This window comes from Carassius auratus, chromosome 23 (genome assembly GCF_003368295.1).
Source record: "Carassius auratus strain Wakin chromosome 23, ASM336829v1, whole genome shotgun sequence".
NCBI lineage: Eukaryota > Metazoa > Chordata > Actinopteri > Cypriniformes > Cyprinidae > Carassius > Carassius auratus.
The window spans coordinates 9,790,283-9,811,217 of NC_039265.1; the positions used below are offsets into that span (position 1 = coordinate 9,790,283).

Genomic DNA, 20,935 nt, shown 5'->3' on the forward strand with positions numbered 1-20,935 from the left:
AGAATCAGAAAGAGCTTTATTGCCAAGTATGCTTGCGCGTACAAGGAATTTGTTTTAGTGACATAAGCTTCCAGTACACAGAGACAACAACACACAGACAAAAAAAAAAGAGAGGAGAATTACAAATTGGCAAATAAATAAGTGTATAAACAATTGTGCTATAAATGATAATGGAATAGGATTGAGATGCAGGAATGTTCTAGGATGGAGGGTTAACAAATAAATATAAGGATATTGCACATTTATAAGCATAAGTGGGGAACATTTAACTGTTCATGAGGTAGATTGCCTGGGGGAAGAAACTGTTCTTGTGCCTTGCTGTTCTGGTGTTTGCGGCTCTGAGGTGCCGGCCAGATGGCAAAAGTTCAAAGATGGGGTGACTTGGATGTGAGGGATCCAGAGTGATTTTATGAGCCCTTTTCCTCACTCTGGATGTATACAGTTCTTGAAGGGTGGGCAGGGGAGCACCAATAATCCTTTCAGCAGTCCAAACCTGCCGAACGTCTTCTGACATCTGATTTTGTTGCTGAACCAAACCAGACAGTTATTGAAGTACACAGGACAGACTCAATGACGGCTGAGTAGAACTGTTTCAGCAGCTCCTGTGGCAAGTTAAACTTCCTCAGCTGGCGAAGGAAATACAACCTTTGCTCGGCCTTTTTCACAGTGGAGTCAATGTGATTGTCCCACTTCAGGTCCTGAGAGATGGTGGTTCCCAGGAATCTGAATGACTCCACTGCAGTCACAGTGCTGTTCATGATGGTGAGTGGGGAAAGTGCAGGGTGGTTTCTCCTAAAGTCCACGATCATCTCCACTGTTTTGAGCGTGTTAAGCTCCAGGTTGTTAAGACTCACAGCTCGCTCAAGTTTCTTTGCAATGAATGGATACCGGTCTGTAGTTTTCAAGAAGCGCTGGATTTAGAGATGGTTTCTTCAGCAGTGGGCTTACCCGAGCCTGCTTAAACACTGAAGGAAATGTTCCAGAGTGAAGAGAGGAGTTGATAATGTGAGTAAGTGGCAAGCACAAAGTTCTATATGCACTTCTGAGATGACGGTGCCGGATTGAAACTAGCAAACACACTTGCACTGCGCCTTGCATCGCATTGTGCCGGGTGTATGATAGAGCCCAATATGTGTTGGATTTGTAAACATCAATCTTTTTATGCTGATTTCAGTTAATGCCATAAAACAATTGAGCTAGAACTGTCATGGCTAAAGCCTTGGAGGAACAGACACAGATTCAGTGAGTGAGTCATTTATTATTTAACCGCTCTGATTGATTCAAACTCTTTGATTCACTAGCCAAAAAAAAAAAAACATATCAAAAGAGGGGGTCCACATTTTAAAATGGGTGAAATTGAGTATTGTGAATCATGATTCAGATGGCGACTTGAAGCGAGGGACTTCGGAACGGGTTCGTGAATCTTTTCATTCATATCTAAACTTTGGATCTCGAAGGTTCATGATAATTGTGATAAATGCACTTTGTCCTGATCTGAAATGGTTTGCAAATCATTATTCAGATTGGGAGTGTTCAATACATGTTCAATGCAATGTATTGCGAGGATGACAGGCTCACAATCTTGAGCTTTTAGTAGAAGGAAAAAAGTAGAGCAAATTAGTATAGTGTGGGCGAGATTTCTGTCTACACAAGATGTGTTTGTCCATGTATTATATACAGTTACCCACCGCTTTACGTTCATTAGTTCAGACAGGAAATAATTATAATTAAAATATTTCTGTGAAATGACTACCAGTTCATACACCCCATCTGCTACAGAAGAATTTTCCATTTATTACGCTCTGAAAACGATTTTCCGAGAAAACCACCACACACTATGATGAGTAATGCTGAAGAATAGATATGTCTGAACAAAATGAAGAGGTGTTCAAATTTTCCTGTAGATGATGATGAGAAAAATTATCAGTTATCAGACTCGAAAGGTTGTCAAACTAGGAGTCGGTTCATCTAAAAATAAAATTATTTTTACTCACCCTCATATCATCCCTGTTTCCCAACAAGTCCAAAAAAGGAGAATTTTTTAAAGCCTTTTCTACACAATGACCAAAAAAGTTTTCAAATCGAATAAAATTGATGTAACCTGACAAGAAGTTGAACTAAAATTACAGAAAGTGAAATTCCATGTAATTAAAAGAAAAAGGAATTTTGAGTGCATTCTTGGGAATGAAGTGTTTTTTAAACCTTCAACGCATAAATTAAAGTTAAATGCTCTGGACGTTTTTAATTAATTTCAATTGGATTGGTGGGGTCATGGGGTACTTTTGAAAACAGGCTTCAAAGTGAAAGTTTTTGGAAATTATACCATTATCATCTCGATGTCATCCCAGCGACTTAAGTGGACTTTGTGGTTCAGGGTCATAAATGTAGTGTTGCACAATGATGCACCATTTTTGAATATGAAATTAGATGTAAGAGTGTTAAGACTTAAATTCACAAAACTATTATATGACTTTAGATAAAAGCATTTTTTTCCCTTATAGAAAAAATACCCAGAGCCTGTTCTCTGGAGCAAGAAATTATAATTTCATAGCACAGCAGAACAGCTTTATGCATGTAAACACAATGAGCAATGAGCCATGACTGAGCAAACACCACAAAAACTAAAAATAAAAGACAACCAATACAGTTTTCCAGCATCCTGCACCAGATATTAATCCATATGACTTTGGATTTCTTACTATTGCATCTATTACAATATAAAGCCACATTTTTTTAATTAGTAGACAGCAATTCGTAGTAGCACAATTAGTATTTTCCTTTCTCATGTCTAAAAATATCTTCCAATGCACTGGGATGTAATCAAACACTGCGTTTGGAAATACTCACTTTCTGTCAGCTGCCACAATGAATTTATAATCTCAAACTGGTTGTCATTTTTGTTTTATTTTTGAGTGAAGGAAAGTTCAGGGCATGATTTTTTTTACTGTTATTTCCATCCGTGACTCATGAAAGTTTAGGCTCCTCTTCCTCCTCCACCTGCTCCTCGGCTTGGCCTCGGTTGGGAGAGATGTTACCGTGGCCAATGTCCAACACCCGAAGCTTGGACAGGTGAGAAAAAGACTCTTCGGACACCGAATGAACTGAGAGACGATTAAATCTGAAGGAGAAAGCGGACGAGATGCAGAGAAAGAGTTAATGCATATAAAGGCTGGTTTTCAAAGTCATCACAAATGAAACCTGCAAATCAAAAGCAATTTGGAGACTCATTCCGGTTTAAACGGTCGAGTGGAGCAAATTCTCAGAAAAGATGAGTGGCTTCATCCTGAAACGTCACATGTTCTCAAATCAAACAGGAATCCAGCGAGGACGAGCCTGTACAGACTAGCTAAATTGCCCAAAAGTTACTCTGACATGGGTTGTAATGGCTCGGGCATGTCCATTAAGAAACGTCCATCGAGTTCATGTCTGTCCACTTGAAACTGAGCACAGAGTGCTTTATTGACGCACATGAATCCATTTTTTCATTTTCTTCCATCTTTTTGTTGATGGACTGTAGAAAGCAGACAGGACATTATGTTCGAGAGGAATCGCCTCTCCCACGTGAGTATTAGGTTTGGGAATCAACTCTATACATCACAATTGGACAATTATGTTCACTGTTATTAATGCTTCTTGAAGATCTGCCTTCTTTTTCCAATGCGAATGACCATTACAATTTTTGGACAAACTGTTCCTTTTATATTGCTCCTGCAATGCTTTATTGTTAATGTATTTTATAAAAAATTCCTGAAATGTAACAGATTAAAGGACAATGTACTGTAGGTCTACACTGGTTCAAAAACAAAAGGTAATGTACTGTAAATTTTCTGCCAGGACATTATTCAGCAATTTTAAGGACATTTTAAGTGCAAAATTAAAAATTAAGATAGCACACTTGTAAATTAAATAAGTCAATACAGAAAAATCCTTCATATAACTACAGTACATTGTGACCCATTTTTACAGATTAGTTTTTTTTTTAGTGTAGTGACATTAAAGGGTTAACATTTTACTGTAAATTGAAATTACCTGATATAGTTTTTTCAATAAAGCTCTTTTCATTACAAAAATACATCTGTTCATGGTTTTCTCAGTAAAAACTTAACATTTTCACTGCTTAAACCATTTATAATTTTAAAAACAAATAAATTGCACTATGTTTCCTCATTTTCAGCCTTTCTAAACAAATCCATCTTCAAAATGCATTATTAAAATACATAAACTACTCGTATTATCCTCAACACCAAAATTATGAAATGCAACCATACTTATGATGGATTTATTACAAGTATGAATTATTATTTTAATTCTAACAAATAATTTAGTCATAGTAAATATTTAGAAGTAGTTTCACTGAGGTACATATGATTTTATTATGATTTTTACTGCACCATATACTGAAATATACGTATTGTTCATACAATTTTATTATAAGCTATACACAATGTATTGTTCCGACATAGTGACCTATTTGCTGTAACATTGTCAAAATGTTACATAAAAAGAGTGTTTATAATTGTAAAATATATATTCTGTTAAAACCCCCAAATAACTATAATACTGAAAGTCATTTGTTCATCTGCCGTGGCACCTGCTGGTTTTGCATCTCCTAAAATCTCTGCGTTTGCATGTTTCTGAAACCGATAATCAGGTCAAGATGAGAAAACAATTTTGTCCGTTCTTTCATTCGCTCCACATGTTCTCAGTCTCCGTTTACAGTCTGAACGCTGTTACTGTATGATTTTATGGGAAATGTTCTTGCCTCACGTTATTGTGGCATAAAGTGCAGCTGTGAAAGCTTCGATATTGAGTCCATTACAGCAGAGCAGATCCAAGCGCTTTCAGAAAAAGAAAGACACAATAAAACCCAGATCTGAGGACACGGATGATCTGCTTGCTTGGGTGTTTATATATGTTCAACAAAATAATGACAGCTATTAAAATGAGCTCATAAAATCCAATGTGCGAGAAAATCACATTTACATGAGAGTTTGATATCTTAGGGGTTGCTAAACAGTTTATGACTTTTAGCTAAAGGATGCAAAAGTAAAATGAGTGAAAAGGCAGAAAAAGGAAAGGACCGGGGAGTCACCTGAGGAAGATGCCTTTGATGTTGGGTGTGTTGAGGAAAGCTGTGGCAGAAACGGAGCTGATCCTGTTGTTCTGCAGGTGGAGGAACTCAAGAGATTCGGGGAGGTCAGGAGGAACGTGTGACAACATGTTACCGGAGAGATCCAGAGTCTGAAGCACACATAAAACATGTTCAAGCATCCGCTTTCTCCATTTATCAAAGGGAGATTCAGCTAAGCCTTTGAAATGGGAAATTGGACATTACGTTCTAGCAGAATCTTTCCTTAGCTGGAAACAGATCTCTTAGGAAATCATGCAATGAAAGAGACTGCTTCTTTATACATCTTATCTTTTTTTTCTCGTGTAAGAGCAGAGGGTCTGCATTTCTCATCCAGCTGATAATGGAAAACAAGCTCTCTTTGTGATTACGTACTCCACAGGCAACAAAATAAAATAAGACAAAACAAAATGAAATGAAATGAAATCGAATAATAAAATAAAATAAAATAAAATAAAATAAAATAAAATAAAATTAAATTAAATTAAATTAAATTAAATTAAATTAAATTAAATTAAAATTAAAATTAAAATTAAAATTAAAATTTAATTTAATTTAATTTAATTTAATTTAATTTAATTTAATTTAATTTCATTTTAATTTAATTTAATTTAATTTAATAAATAAAAACATTTGTAATCTAGTTGAACGCCTGACAAACTTTACATCATTTTCTTATAAATTTGCTATTTATTAAGAGCAACTGCTTTTCTTATCCAGCTGATAACAGAAAAACAAGCTTTCACTATAGGGATAAAAAATAAAAAAATAAGATATTGAAAAACTATAAGCGAAAATATATAACATATTTTTATTTATTTAGACTATAGAGTCTGTTTTCCCCTACAGTCTTACCCCACATGCAAAACAAAATAAAATGGGGAAAACTTTTTTTTTAAAAACAAAAGCAAATACACAATAAAATAAACTTTTGAAGTTTTTTGAAGTCCACTTATATTTTTTTGTCAGGGTTACTTGCACAGAAATAGTTGTAATGTAGTTGATCACTTGACAAACTTTATCCCATTTTTCTATAAATCTATTGTTTATTATTTATTACTTATCCCACAGGCAAAACCGAACATAACAAATAAACAGAAAATAAAAATATTAAATATAAAAAATGATAAAATAATATGAAATAAAATCTTCAAGTAAATTATAAGGTTCACTTATAATGTTAGTCAAGATTGTAATCTAGTTGATCACTTCACCCCATTTTTTCTACGTATATATGTATTCATTAATATTCCTGAGCCCATACAGCAGTCTGTCAGAATTTATCATGTGTTATATTATTTGTAGTATTTTTTATTACAGAAAAACTGAATTAGCAGTAATGTCTCAAGCACCAGCCCCAAAATGTTCCACTCTCTGTAAAATGCATTCCTAAATTTTCATTCATACACCGTTGCCACACTTTGTTCGAATCATTAAAGTAACAATTATAAAATGTCTCGAGTGACGGATGATCTCTCACCGTGAGCGCGCTCAGCTCCTGCCAAGCTCCCTGGTAGATGGAGTTCAGCTTCAGCTGGTTGTTGGTCAGATAGAGCTCTCTCAGCGAACTCATTCCCATCAGAGCTCCTTCCGGTATCTCGGTCATCTGATTGTCATTCACCTTCAAAACCTGGAGGCTCTTGGGAAGACCCAACGGCAGCGTCTGCAGCTTGTTTCCCGACAGATCCAGGGTCTCCAGGATGCGGAGCTTCCTGAAGGCCTCTCTGTGGAGCTTGGCGCTGGTGAGGCGGTTGTAGCTGAGGTTGAGCTCCGTCAGGGTGTAGAGCGTGATCAGATCGTTGCGTCCGATCTCGCTGATGAGGTTGTGGAGCAGCATGAGGGTCTTGGCGCGGCGAGGAAGGCCGCGGGGGACGCGCTCCAGAAGGTTGTTGTACATGTGGACGGTGTGGAGACGTTTGAGACCCTGGAAGGCGGCCGGATGGATGGAGCGGGAGCGGAGCCGGTTGTTGTGGAGGAGCAGGTACTCCAGGTTTCGAATGGACGACAATGCGTTCACTGTGATGCTTTGGATTGAATTCTTCTCCAAATGAAGCAGGATGAGATTTCGAGGAAGCCCGAGAGGAACCGTGCTCAGGTTGTTATTGGACAAATCCAGATATTCCAGACTGTTCAAGTGACTGATGAGAGAAGGCATAGTTTTCATCAGTTACAGCTCAGGTAGTGGTTTTACAAGAAGGTTAGGAAATAGAGAGCCATGCAGAAGAAAGAGTGCAAGGTAAATTGGTTCTTGGTTTGTTCAGTCATGCTGACCTGAAGGTCTCGTTGTCCATGCCGTCATTGCTCAGGAAGTTGTTTTGCAGGTAGAGTTCTCGAAGATGGAACAAATTATCGAACGCACCTGCGGGAATCTTTTCCAGCTTGTTGTTCTGCATAGAAACAGACAAAAATAAAAAAAGTAATCATAACAACTGCATTTGAAGTGCATTGATGCAATGATTCCATTATGTGTCTTATATAACACATATCTGCTTTTTGTTTTGATGTCCTGCTGCAATTCTCTTCTTTTTTTTTGTTCACCCAAACTAACAATTTGCATCAAAACGTATAATGCTTGGTTTGATGTCAATGAACCAATGACATTTGCCATTAAAGACATTTAATTGTAAAAAAAAAATGCATCGATGGTGACATTTTGATCACAAAATAAAATGAAAAATGAAGGATTTGCATAAAAAAAAGAAATTCAATAGATAACTTATTTTTATATCATGGCTGATAACTAGAATATTGCTAATATTTTAATTTTACAAGCAAAAAAAATATAAATAAAATAAAAATAGTAAAGCAAAGTAAACCTTAACTGCAAGCTACTGTACAAGCAAATGTATCACTATAAACATTATCATCATTAGTAGTATGAAGCATGGATAAATGCTTCTTTTGAAATCTGCTACATAAAAAGTATTAAAAAAAAGTTTATAAGTTTAAACACACAAACAAAACGCTCCATCCAACATATGTTCTTAAAATGGTTAAACTTTAGTTAATTCAGTACTAAATGATGTAACAAGTAATTAAAAATTTAAATAAGCTAAAACAATATACTACTCATTTTTTTTTTTTTTTATCCTGAAGTTTTTTTTTTTTTTTCTTAAGGGAAATATTGGCTCATGGTGGTGGCATATTGTGAAACCCTAGTCAAGACAAACCACACACATTTGACAGTAAAGGGATAGTTCACCCAAAAATCAAAATCTGATGTTTATCTGCTTACCCCCAGGGCATCCAAGATGTAGGCGACATTGTTTCTTCAGCAGAACACAAACTGAGATTTATAACTCAAACCATTGCAGTCTGTCAGTCTTATAATATAAGTGGATGGGAATCACGGCTTTCAGAAAAAAAAAAAAAAAAAACATGCACAAACAGAACCAAATTAAACCCTGCGGCTCGTGACGATACATTGATCTGTAAAGACATGAAGCGATTGGTCTGTGCAAGAAACTGAACAGTATTTATATTGTTTTTTTTACCTCTGATTTTTACCATAATCGAGTCTTCTTCTTGCTTTATGGCAGATCACAGACTTATATTGACCATTCACACTCTATCTCTAGGAAAGTCGTGGCCTAGTGGTTAGAGAGTTTCACTCCGAACCCTAAGGTTGGGGGTTCGAATAAATGGCATAAATGGCTGCCCACTGCTCCGGGTGTGTGTTCACGGTGTGTGTGTGTTCACTGCTGTGTATGTGCACTTTGGATGGGTTAAATGCAGAGCACAATTCTGAGTATGGGTCACCATACTTGGCTGAATGTCACTTCACTTCATCTACAATCTCAATTATGAGTACCAATGGTCCACTTGAGAGAGAGGTGGTGGTAATGCACTTAGAAGTCTGCCGTAAAGCAAGAAGAAGAAAACAACGCGTTAGCTGAAGAACAAGAAGTGAACGTTCTCTCAGGACAGTTCGGTTATTGTGGTGAATCAGAGGTAAAAAAAAAAAAAAAAAAGTTCAGTTTGATCGTCTCATGTCTTTACACATCAATGTATCGTCACGACTCCCAGGGTTTAATTTGGTTTTGTTTGTGTATGTTTTTTTTATTTATTTATTGATTTCCAATATATCACTGACAGACTGCAGTGGTTCGAGTTAAAAATCTCAGTTTGTGTTCTACTGAAGAAACAATGTCACCTACATCTTGGATGCCCTGGGGGTAAGCAGATAAACATAACATTTTCATTTTTGGGCGAACTATCCCTGTAACAATGAGACAACCACATCATGATGCAGCATATTTGAATAAAACAAGACTGTCCGTGATGAGCATTAATGAGATGTGAGATCTGCACCCTAAGACACATTAGAGAATCAGGAGGGGAACTTATCTCTTTTTACTCAAATTTATTTTTGGCTGCACCAATGACTATACCTACTTCAGACTATTTTCAAAGATTGGATACGGGATGTGCTTGGGGAATTTGGCAATTGAAAATACAACATTTTAATTGAACTCTTCAAATGTGCAGAATGACACGAATAAATATTAGTTCATTTGGCTGAAAGAAAATCCAAAAAGATCCAAGTCATTAATTTACAACCTGCATTCAGGTCATTCTAGCAGGCTGAACAACGGGAAACCACCTGGAATTAAACTCAAACAAACTATTAAATGTAAGAGCACAATCAGTCTCTCATCTGCTCAAAACAGTCCTTTCACTAAAAAGCTTTCTATAGCTTCAGAAGATTTGAAATATAGTGCTTACAGGCCACTTTGATGGTGCTTTTTATGAGAAAATACCACTTTAGACCTTGTGCAATGTATAGTTGTATTTCTTAGGAGAACGAAAGTGGTTTAAAATGACATAAGACTGACTACATGGTGACTGTACTCATTTTTTCACCTTTTAATGAGCCTCGCAGTGGTCTTACCTTCAGGTGTAGGCGGTTGAGGGCGGTGGGGAGACCCTTAGGGACATAACGGAGGAAATTACTGGACATAATGAGGATCTCGAGATTGTCTGATCCATTAAACATGTTCTCTGGCAGACCGGCATCTGTTAGCTTGTTGTTATGGAGATACACTGACCTGAAGCACAGCACACAGTTAATACTGAGTCTCAAAGCAACACACAAACCTTGTGGAGAGAGCGCTTCAGGCTTACTTTAGAGCCGGCTTCTGGCCGAACGTGTTGGGGTAGATTTTAGTGAGCTGGTTAGCAGCGAAATCAGCGCTGACCAAAGAGGGAGGGAGATGTCTGGGAGCTGCTGTGAGCTACAAGTGTAAAGGACAAAACAAGTCAGTTATTATGACTAAATAAACACTATGTAGTGGAATGGCTTCTTTATATGGAGTGTTACCAAATACAGCAATAAATGGACATGAAAGATTGATTTGGGTTGAAATATTTTCATTATGTGAGAAGAAAGAGAGCTAAACTAACACAGTTTAGTGCTGGCCAGATTTCTTTATGTTTTTAAAAGACATTACTTCCGGCATTTATTTGATTAAAAAATACAGTAAAAAAACAGTAATATTGTAAAATGTTATTCCAGTTTAAAATAGGGGTTTCTGAATATATTTTAAAATTAAATGTATTCCTGTGAACAAAGCTGAATTTTTTGCATCGTTCCTCGATTATTATTATTTTTATTATTATTATTATCATCATCAATGTTGAAAACATTGATCATATTATTGTGGAAACCAGGATTTTTTTCAGACTTTTTTTTTTTTTTTTACAAGAAGGGACTCTACTGTCAATTTTGATCAATTTAATGCATCCGTGCTGAATAAAATTATTATTATTTTTAACAAATGCAAAGCTCCACTTTTTTTTTCTTCTTCCTTTTTTTGTGGCTTCAACATGGTGTTTTTGTTTAAAAAGAAAAAATAAATCCAGGCACAATGAATAAAAAGAACCACAATATTGCATTGAAAAGCCTGGCTCTCCTTTATTATGCAACTCAAATGTTGCATACTCACTGTACTTCACTGAGAAATATTTTGTCTTTAAAAAAATAATAATACATTTTTTTGTTTAAGTTAAAGTAATGTTTGCAAAATAAATATTCCATTCAGAGCTCAAGGAAATCATGAACAAGAGCCTTTGAAAGAGACAAAGTGTGTGTTGTGCCTCTTAGTGCTGTGACCAAGACCTCCAGCGAGATGAGGGTCTCCAGAGATCCTTCTGAGCATAACAGTGTGAAGTGAACAGACTGAAAGAGAGATGTATGAGCAGAGAAACGAAAGAAGATATAAAATGGTGCAGTTACTGAGCTGCACGATCACATTTATAGTGGTGCATGTGTCATATTTGGCCATTCAACTATTTTCAGTAATGAGCTTTAATTATGTGTTTCACTTCTGAACATTGTACTTCAGATTCAGCTAGGCAAATTTGGCAATGCATAATGCATTGCTTTTTTTAGGGTCACTACAGTATGCATAAAGTACTTCTTCCACAGTCAGTTTTGTCTCCCAGGTCAATAAGTGTCATGGAATCATGCCAATCATGTTCAAGTTGTAAATGGATTTTTCACTGAAAATGTACTCACCCTCAGTCCATCAATTCATGTTTTAGGAAGCCAAAAGCTGTGTGTTTGAATTCAATTAATCATCTGCTCACAAACATGCTATTAAGTGCATTGAACAAGTTTGAAAACCTTGCATGTATTTTAAGCCACAAAGCTAGCAAAATGTGCCAAATTTACTGACTCAGTACAGCAAGAATGAATGTTACATGTCTTACATTCTTCTGTGTGCTTTGGCTTTCATTGGTGCGTCTTTGTCTTGCTTTTCCAGCAGGACGGTGAGATTACACTGGCCAGTGTCAGATAAAATCTCAGTAGGATCTCTTTCTCTTGCCGTTATCCTTTTTTAAGTCCATCAGCCACAAATCTGTCCAGCGCATGCTCTAGAGGTCGCCGGGACTGCTTTAGCTCCCGCCGCCTGGCGCACACAGCTGGGTGATTAACATGGAAAGCTGGCACGGTATGTCCAGAGAGCAAGTGTGTGTGTTAAAGCCTTGCCATCGCTGTTACCAGCTGGCATAAGAACAATCCACAGCACTGACGGAACGAGGGATTGAGGGGAGCAGCTCATGCCACACTGGCTGCCAATGACAGAACACGACTGACCATTATAAACCAACATAAACATCAAACTCCAGCTCCCACCAGTCAGCGTTAAACAGACCTGGGAAAGGCTTCAGTCTTGGAAAGTGAACGTCAGTGAGTCACTCTCAGGGGCCGTGACCGAAACCCCTGGCATTAAACAAAACTCTATATTTTACAGGTTTTATTTCTAGAGACTCATCTAATTCTGTTAGTAGTTTGTAAAAAGCGTGCACTTTGGCAAGAAAAATGTCACAATTAAATCATACCAGAGCAAGTCTGATTACATGATAAATAGAAACACAGATTTAGTTGTTTTGTTCAAATGTCCAGTTTTTTTTAATGTTTTGAGGGCATATTTTCTGGGTCATGTGAACGTTAAAATTCCATAAAGATTTTGGAAGCATTAATGGAATGTTACTTTTGAATGTCTTCTGAACATTCCAAAACAAGTAGGAAAATTTAAAGTGTTTTTAAAATAAACCATGAAAGTCCTTTGGAACAGGAAAAAGTTCTATGATGTAGAAATCCCATTTAAACTTGGAAAAATTTTTGTTCATGACTTTGACTGAACCTTGCCAGAACGTTAACCATAGAACTGAGAATATTCCCTGTTATCTGATTAGCAATATGCTGATACATGCTGGCAACATAATAGCATCCACAAAGCAATGCCCTGCCAACTACTCTAGCCTTAAGAGTCTTAAACGTACAGCAGCAAAAACAACTCATTCTAAGCATGGAAAACTAAATTACAACTGATTTGGTGCAAAAGCTTTTCTTAAAATGATATATGTTCAGGGAAAATGTAGGGTATAGCCTCGTTAAACTCAAGCCAGGAAAGCTTCACATCTGAGCCTGTGATCTGCATTCAAGTTAGTGAATGAGAGAGAGAGAGAGAGAGATGAGAGTTTGAGAATAAACATTGATGACTCACCTTATTATTTGCCAAGTATAAATAACTCAGCCTTTCCAGAATATGAAACCCTTCATCGTCAAGGCCTGCACATGCACACACACACACACACATCATTGCTTGTACGTTATTGACCTTCATTTCATGTTTCACTTAAAGAATTATTAATGTTTATCTAATTTATTTGATCAAAGATACAGTAAAAACAGTAATATTGCAAAATATTACTACACTTTCAAATAACTGTTTTCTTTTTTGTTTATATTGTAAAATGCTATTTATTTTTCAGCATCATTCCTCCAGTCTTCAGCGTCACATGATCCTTCAGAAATCATTCTAATATGCTGATTTGCAGCTCAAGAAACATTTCTGATTATTATCAATGTTGAAAACAGTTGTGCCGCTTCATATTTTGTTTAAGACTCTTTGATGAATAAAACGTTTAAAAGAACTGCACATTTCTGAAACTGAAATCTTTTGGTACATTAAAAACATAAAAATCTGTTTACTGTCACTCTTGATGAATTTAATGCATCGTTGTGTGCATGTATGTATGTGTTTGAACAACTTGAGAGGGGGTAAATAATATCAGGAATTTCATTTTTGGCCACACTTATGCTTTAAAGGAATGTATTCTGATGTTTCTGCCGATTTATTGAATTAAAAACTTCATTTCCACTTCAAACAGTCATGTTGAGCACACATGCAAGAGATCCAATGATCCGAAGCCAGCAGCTCTTTCAGCACTCTTCCCTTCTCTCTCTCTCTCTCTGTAACAGATTATTCTGTGCTGTTTTCAGCTGCTGTCCTGCCCTGACCCTCTCTCTCATCAGCCGTACCTTGCGTCGTGAGCCGGTTGTTCTGCAGGTTTAGGGTCTCCAGCTGCTCAAGACGTGACAGGTGCTCCAGCGTGACCTCAGTGATTTGGTTATTCTGGGACAGGACAGAAAAACAAATCCCATTTAACCCTGTGACACCAGCCACATATCAACATGATCAAACCGTTGCTGAAAAGCACATGCCTCCTGACGTCTGATTGACAGTTCTTATCTTTTTTTAGCAAGTAAAAGGCCTTTTAGTATAATTGTACAAACACCCACATCAAGCACGGGCTTCACATGTATTTTTGCTGTCAAATCTATACTGAAGGTTATTAAATAAATGTTAGAATAACTTTTATAGGATCTTGGGTTCACTTGCTCAAACATACACCAGTCATCATTGTATTGCATAATGCATGGCATTATGTTTTGATCATAAAAGTAAGCATTTAAATATCATCTTACTAAGACATATTGTTGGCAGATATCGAGTGAAGACTGATATTTGTTATTTTATCTAAACATATTATACTGTATGAGACATAAAAGAATGATGTATCAAATGATACTAAACTAAAAACACATATGCAAATATTTCTTTTAGATATTTTGACTAAAGCTTTGATAAACTGTACTATTTCAATAAATGTAATTTTTCGGATTATTATTTCATATGTCAGGCTTCAGAGGGGTTGTCTGTCATCATTTACTCACCTTCATGTTGTTCCAAACCCTTACAACTTTCTTTCTTCTGTGAAACACAAATGGAGAAGTTTAGCAGAACGTCCCGGCTGCTGTTTTCTATACAATAATAAAAGTTGCATGAATGGGAATGGATGCTTTCAAGATCCAAGAGGACAAAAAAAAAGCACCTTAAAAGTTTTACATACATTAAGTTTTAAGACTTCTGGAGCCATAAAATAATTTAGTCTGCTTTGCAATCTTAATTGCATTTCCATATTCAGACTAGTGCATCATCAGTTATCAGACTGTCTATTATTTTTAAAATGAATAATTTATGTAAAGAATTACAAAAGAGTTTGATTGAGTTGAAGTGTCAATTGCTAAAACAGCGGAAGGATCCCTTAATACAGAATTTGTGTGATTAATTACAAAGTTTGTTTTTAATTACATGCACATTTTTAATTAAGCAGACCTTTTTATACAACTATAGCAACTTTTACATTTAAAACATCACAAAGTGTGATAATTAGCGTGTTTCTTTTAATCATCCTAAATTAAACCATTAAACTGAAAGGCCTAGTCAAAATACAAGCACCCATCATATTTTCTCATTGAACATTGATATGACTTTCATCTGTTTATCACATTTAAGCTGTAATATGACATCTGAAGAACTGAAATATGCACCAGCCGTTTGAACTGTTATGGTGCATCGTATTTTTTGAAATTCAACAGCCTTGTAATTGAAATAATCTTGACATTCTGCATTCTGTCTTCATTTGTATTTCTTAAAACAAAGCAAGCATACAGGTTGGAAATAACATGAGGGGCATTTTTAGGTGATCTAACGCTTTAATGTGTTGGAAAAATATATTAACTAGTTTATATGTGCATGTGTGTGTGTATATCTATCTATCTATCTATCTATATATATATATATATATATATATATATATATATATATATACATACATACATATACGTTTGTGTGTGTGTGTGTGTGAAACTTTGAAAGATGTCTCTTCTGCTAACCAAGTTTGCAATTGTTTTATTTTAAAAAAAAAAGTAGTAAAAACAGTAATATTGTCAAATATTAATACGTTTTAAAATAACATCAGCTTTGTACCACAATAAAAATTATATAAAAAAATGCATTCAAATAGAAAAAAGTTATTATTTTAAATTGCAATAGTATTTCACAACAGTTTTTAGTTATATTTTGCTTAAATAAATGCAGCCTTGCTGAGCATAAGAGACCTTTGAAAAACAATTAAAAATACTTTTAAAATTAGTTTTTAAATGAGTGAAATTTTTGATTTATGAATAAATTAATCAGCTGAAGAGGAGCAGACCTCCCAACTCTAACATCCCAAGCATTTCAGATGCTTACGGCTGACAGATCACCAAATAAACAAGAAGCAAAAGATTCAGGAGAAGTGTGCATGGGGAAGCGCTCCGAATCTGGAAACAAACCCACGCACCTGCAGGGACAGTTGACGGGTCAGTTCGGATAAATCCTGGGGGAACTCCGTGAGACTGACTCCATTACAGTCCACCGCTTCCTCCTCGCTGCAGCTGCATTTCTCCGGACATGAGATCTGTAGCTCCACATTTCTCACTGTTACGGGTGGGTCCTCCGCCTCTCCGTCCTCCTCATCCAGCTTTATGTCCGTTGTTTCCACCTGACCTCGAACCAGAGTCCAGCCCAGCAGAACCAAACCCAGCAGCTCCAGCAGGCCGCGCCGCTGACCCATGGCTTCCGGGCCTCAGTGCTCTCCCTCGTGTCAAACCAGATCTGAAAACCCTCGCCCCTCTCTGAATGGTTTTTACAGATCCAGCTAGACACTTGTGACCTGTGATTCAAAAGAATTGATGCTTTCTGGATTCAATCAGTGAATCTGTTTTTGTAAGAGTATTTATATGCTACAAAATAAGGAACAAAAGGAGAAGAGTTTTCCAAAAAGAATGGAAAAATAACATCTCAAATCCTGCAATCATAAGTAAAAGTTCTCTATATGAACTAGAATATTTTACATCATATATCCTACTTACACTATCAGAATTCAATTTGCATGTCTATACTCTTATTTTCAGTCAAAGTTCTGAGTAACATAAATTTCCAGGTTTGTTTGCCACATGTTGGCCATTTAATGTTAAAACACATTAATAATGACTTATTTTTTCTTATAAAACATGCAGCTTTTCTCTTCATCAGACATAAACTGATTCACTGCAGAGGACTCATTGGTGAGCGAGGGATGCAAGCAAACATTTCTCTAAATCCAATCCTCCTGAAGAAACAAACTGCATCTTGGATGGCTTGAAGCTGAGTAAATTATCAGCAAATTTTCATTTTTGGGTGAACTGTTCCTTTAATTTCTCATAGAGGAGTTCAGAATTTTTTTATATATATCTATAGTTTAAATTGGGTTGATACAGGACAGTTGAATGGGGTGATTATATTTTGACATTAGCGAAAAGCCATATAAAGTACAACAGCAATTACTGTGGTGCTCCAAATGATAATGTGGTTATTTGCACCTCAGCTCTGGGTTCATCTAGCACCGAACCCCTGATCTGAGAGCAGTTTTCTCCAATGTGTTCAAACAAACACCTTGAAGCCCAGCATTCCCAAAGACTACTGTGAAATTGGAAGGAAAATGAACTGGGAAAAAATTCAGGAATGAGTTCCAACAATCACAAACGGGTGTCATCTATCTATGGCTTTCTCTAGCCAACACGAGTGTGTTCATAAAAATTATGTGAATGTTTCAGTTTTATTGAACAATAACCACACTGCTCCAAATTCCTCACAACCATCATTTGTTTACAGCATCCTAGTCAAACAGGATAGTTGTAACTGTGTTCCCAACCGCAACCATGAACTAAAACCAAGAGAAATGCTAGCCTGATGTGAACATCGGTCGAACTTGACCTTAAAATCAGACAGGAATGTTATTCCAGTAACAACAAGGATGTTGATCCAGGAACATGTTCTACTTGGCAAAATCATATTTAGCATACTTAAATATCCATTTCAGTGACTCATCGCATGCATAGGAGGCAGTTTATACACAGTGAGGTCAGAGATCATAATAAATTAAAACAAGAAAATATGGTGCTGTAAAATCCCCTCCATAGAATCCTAACATTTCACAAAAAGTTCTTTATAGTTGAAAAAAAGTTTGGTTAAACTTTATTTAAAGGTGTATTGTTACAGTGGACTTATACATTTAAGTACTGAGTAATAACTACATGTACTTACTATGTGGTTAGGGTTAGGATTAGGGTTACTTGCATGTAAGTATGCTTAATGTATTGTTATTATAATAGTAAGTACATGTAATGTGTAACAAGGGCACCTAAAAATAAAGTGTTACCAAAAGTTCTTTAGATTTTTTAAATGTTCTTCACACAATTTTTTTTCTCACTTAAAGGTTCTTGGGGGAACCATAAACCTCTATTTTTAGGATTGCGAATAACAAATAATTGATCGCGAATACATTAACCATGTGATTTCTTTTCTTCCCCTGAAGCTCTTTTAAACATCTCAAATCATGCCGATCAAGCAAAAGAGACACCAAATACTAAGACACTCTCAAAAACCACTCAAACTGCTATCAGTTTGTTAAGAAAAGCTATCAAAAAGAATTCAAAACACAACGTTAGGACCACACTATTCTTTGCCAAACAGTAAAAGTCTCATATTAATGCATAAAATCTTGTTTCTAAAACAAAAACAGACCACGTTTTCCATAAAGTTGAGTGTTATGTAACACCGACTGTAACTCAAGAACATCATCCACAGGTCAGCTACTAAAACATATGCTACTATGAAAAACACATGCCTCTAGATAACCTCTAACACACCTGTTTAACATCAAACCGACTGGAATCAGTTCACATGCGAAGTATAGAAGTGTAAATTCATACCTCCGCTTCTCCTGAAAGTATCCAACAGAGTTAAAGCCGAAGTCCAGCGTACGAAAGCTTCCTAAAACAGCGCAGACACATCCTAAGAGCAGCAGCGCTGGAGAGAGACGCTCGGCTGTATTACCTTCCAGATGTGTGAAGAGCCAGAGAGGGAGAGAACGCAGAAGAGGAAAGAGGAAAGCGTTGTCGCCAAGAAATTAACGTCTTAGTTCTGTTCTTCTCGAAAACAAACTTTTCCATGATTGCAGTTGAAATACGAAGCCGGTATGGATTCTGGGAAACCTACAGTTCATTTTGCACACACTGCAAGTAGCTGATTGAGAAATGTTCTCACTTTACTCTATAAACAATATTATAAGTTTGACATTCACATTAAGAAAGTTCCTGAGACTTTAGGAAGCAAATAGGTCAAGCCAGAAGAACATGTGGTTTTTATTTGTCTCTTGGGCTTGAACTGCATCACTTATCATACGCAAGCATCTGTAGATCTCGATAAATTGCTGATTTTATTCATTGCCAAGTGAAAATTCAATGTTAGTCAGCAGAGATATATTACCAGTCAAATGTTTTTGAACAGTAAGATTTTTAATGTTTTCGGAAGAAGTATTTTCTGCTCAGCATTTATTTGATCCAAAAATACAGCAAAAGAAGTTAAATTGCTTGCAACAATTTTTTTTTCATCTTAATATAATCGATTTCTATCTGAATATATTTTAAAATGCAATTTGTTTCAGTGATCAAAGCTAAATTTTCAACATCATGACTCCAGTCTTCAGTGTCACGTTATTATTAAATTAATAATAATAATTTCAATATTTTAAACAGCTGATTACACTTTTTTTTTCAGGATTCTTTGATGAATAAAAAGATCCAAAGATCAGCATTTATCTGAAATATAAAGCTTTTGTAACATTATACACTATAGCATGCAAACGCTTGAAACCAGTATTTTTTTTTTTTTTTCTGAAAAAAAAGCTGATAAAAACATCACAATAATCCACAAGTAACTCCAGTCCAGCAGTTAACATGTTGTGGAGCCAAAAGCTGCATGTTTGTAGGAAACAAGATATTTTAACCTCAAACCTTTCTTTGGGCTAAATGAGTCCATACAGTATAATAATGCTTTCTGCAGTGAAAAAGCCATCTTGTCCAAATCAAGAGAGAAATATGCACAGATCAAGCACTGTCCATTGTAAAGTAGGAAGACGACTGAAAAATTATTATTATTATTTTTGAAGTGGCATGCATAAATTCACAAAAAAATTGTACTGTTAGGAAGCAAATAGAACTCATTTTGATTTCATACTGAGGTTTTTTGTGTATTAATGTACAAAAACTGTCACATGCAGAGACGAGCATTACAACTATGAAACTACATAAGTACACAGAGAGAACAAGAGCGGATAGAGAATTCCTGATGCCTCCAAAGACAAACTCTAATGTTAAAGACGGGGAGCATCTCTCATGTGAACGCATCTCACAGTCATTATCTCAGACTGTTGCTCTGGCAGACTTCTTCAATGCACTGAAATGTTTCCTTTAATGGCTACAAAAGGATACTATGGGCAAGACAGGAGTCACTGCGGTTCAGCTTCAGTCTGATTTGTGCAGGAGGAAAAGGCACTTAACCACAACCTGAAAAACTAAGGCACTCACACACACACACACACACACACACACTCATGTTTGTTTCTGCGAATTGTGGGGACTTTCCATAGACTTCTATTACTTTTATACTGATCAAACTGTAATTTTTATCTCCCCTTACAGAAAAACCTGTTTGCATTGTTACACTTTCAGATTAACATAATTTGCTATTTTAAATAATTTGTTCCCCTTGTACAATGTCAAAAATGTCAGGTTTTACTATCATTTTGGGAACATTTGGTCCCCACAATGTAGCATAAACAAGTACACACACACACACACACACACACACATCTCAGATTGCTTCCTAATCTGTCTTTTAGATTGTATGCTATGAATATTTATGAGATTAGATCTATGAGATATTCAGATTTAATGTCTGCTATCCAGATAAATGAAAGTGTAAATCTAACACATGCATCAAACAGGGTATTTACAACTTACAAGTTTAACTACATGCAACAAACTGAATCATTGTTCCTATTCAACAACATTATTTTGAGTAAACTCAGCTTTTAAATGTCATTTACTTTGACCATATTCTTATCATATAGTTATGCTTTATATCATTTATTCTAAACTTTATATCATTATAATATTTATAAAAGAAAAAAATGACAGAACAATAGAACGACAGAACAACATGATCACCTGGTTATTATTTCCCGTCTGATCAAGAGCAGAGCATCTTTAACTGTTGATGAAGATCCCTCAAGTTACACAGGTCTTGC

General features: G+C 36.0%; 1 protein-coding gene across 2 annotated transcripts; it reads right to left on the minus strand.

Moving 5' to 3' along the window:
- Positions 1-2,496: 2,496 nt before the first annotated feature.
- On the minus strand, positions 2,497-18,787 carry LOC113041243 (podocan-like). 2 transcript variants are annotated; one of them, XM_026199672.1, is made up of 10 exons: positions 18,558-18,787; positions 16,106-16,477; positions 13,959-14,052; positions 13,141-13,205; positions 10,253-10,362; positions 10,020-10,176; positions 7,400-7,515; positions 6,609-7,266; positions 5,093-5,241; positions 2,497-3,118 (listed from the first exon to the last, which is right to left on the minus strand). In XM_026199672.1, the coding sequence occupies exons 2-10, from the start codon at positions 16,376-16,378 to the stop codon at positions 2,965-2,967; spliced, it is 1,776 nt and encodes a 591-aa protein (XP_026055457.1). In that variant the 5' UTR covers positions 16,379-16,477; positions 18,558-18,787; the 3' UTR covers positions 2,497-2,964. The 2 variants fall into 2 exon arrangements, with proteins under 2 accessions (XP_026055457.1, XP_026055458.1); XM_026199673.1 differs by lacking the exons at positions 16,106-16,477; positions 18,558-18,787 and adding an exon at positions 14,655-14,738.
- Positions 18,788-20,935: the final 2,148 nt, after the last annotated feature.

Bases quoted from the DNA above. Each gene is read 5' to 3' on its own strand.
- LOC113041243 (XM_026199672.1), bottom strand. From the start codon at position 16,378: ATGGGTCAGCGGCGCGGCCTGCTGGAGCTGCTGGGTTTGGTTCTGCTG. The intron at 7,267-7,399 runs GTCAGCATGACT...TTCTCTCATCAG, and splicing joins ATGGACAACGAGACCTTCAG to TCACTTGAACAGTCTGGAAT. The intron at 5,242-6,608 runs GTGAGAGATCAT...TGTGTGCTTCAG, and splicing joins AGGAGCTGAGCGCGCTCACG to ACTCTGGATCTCTCCGGTAA.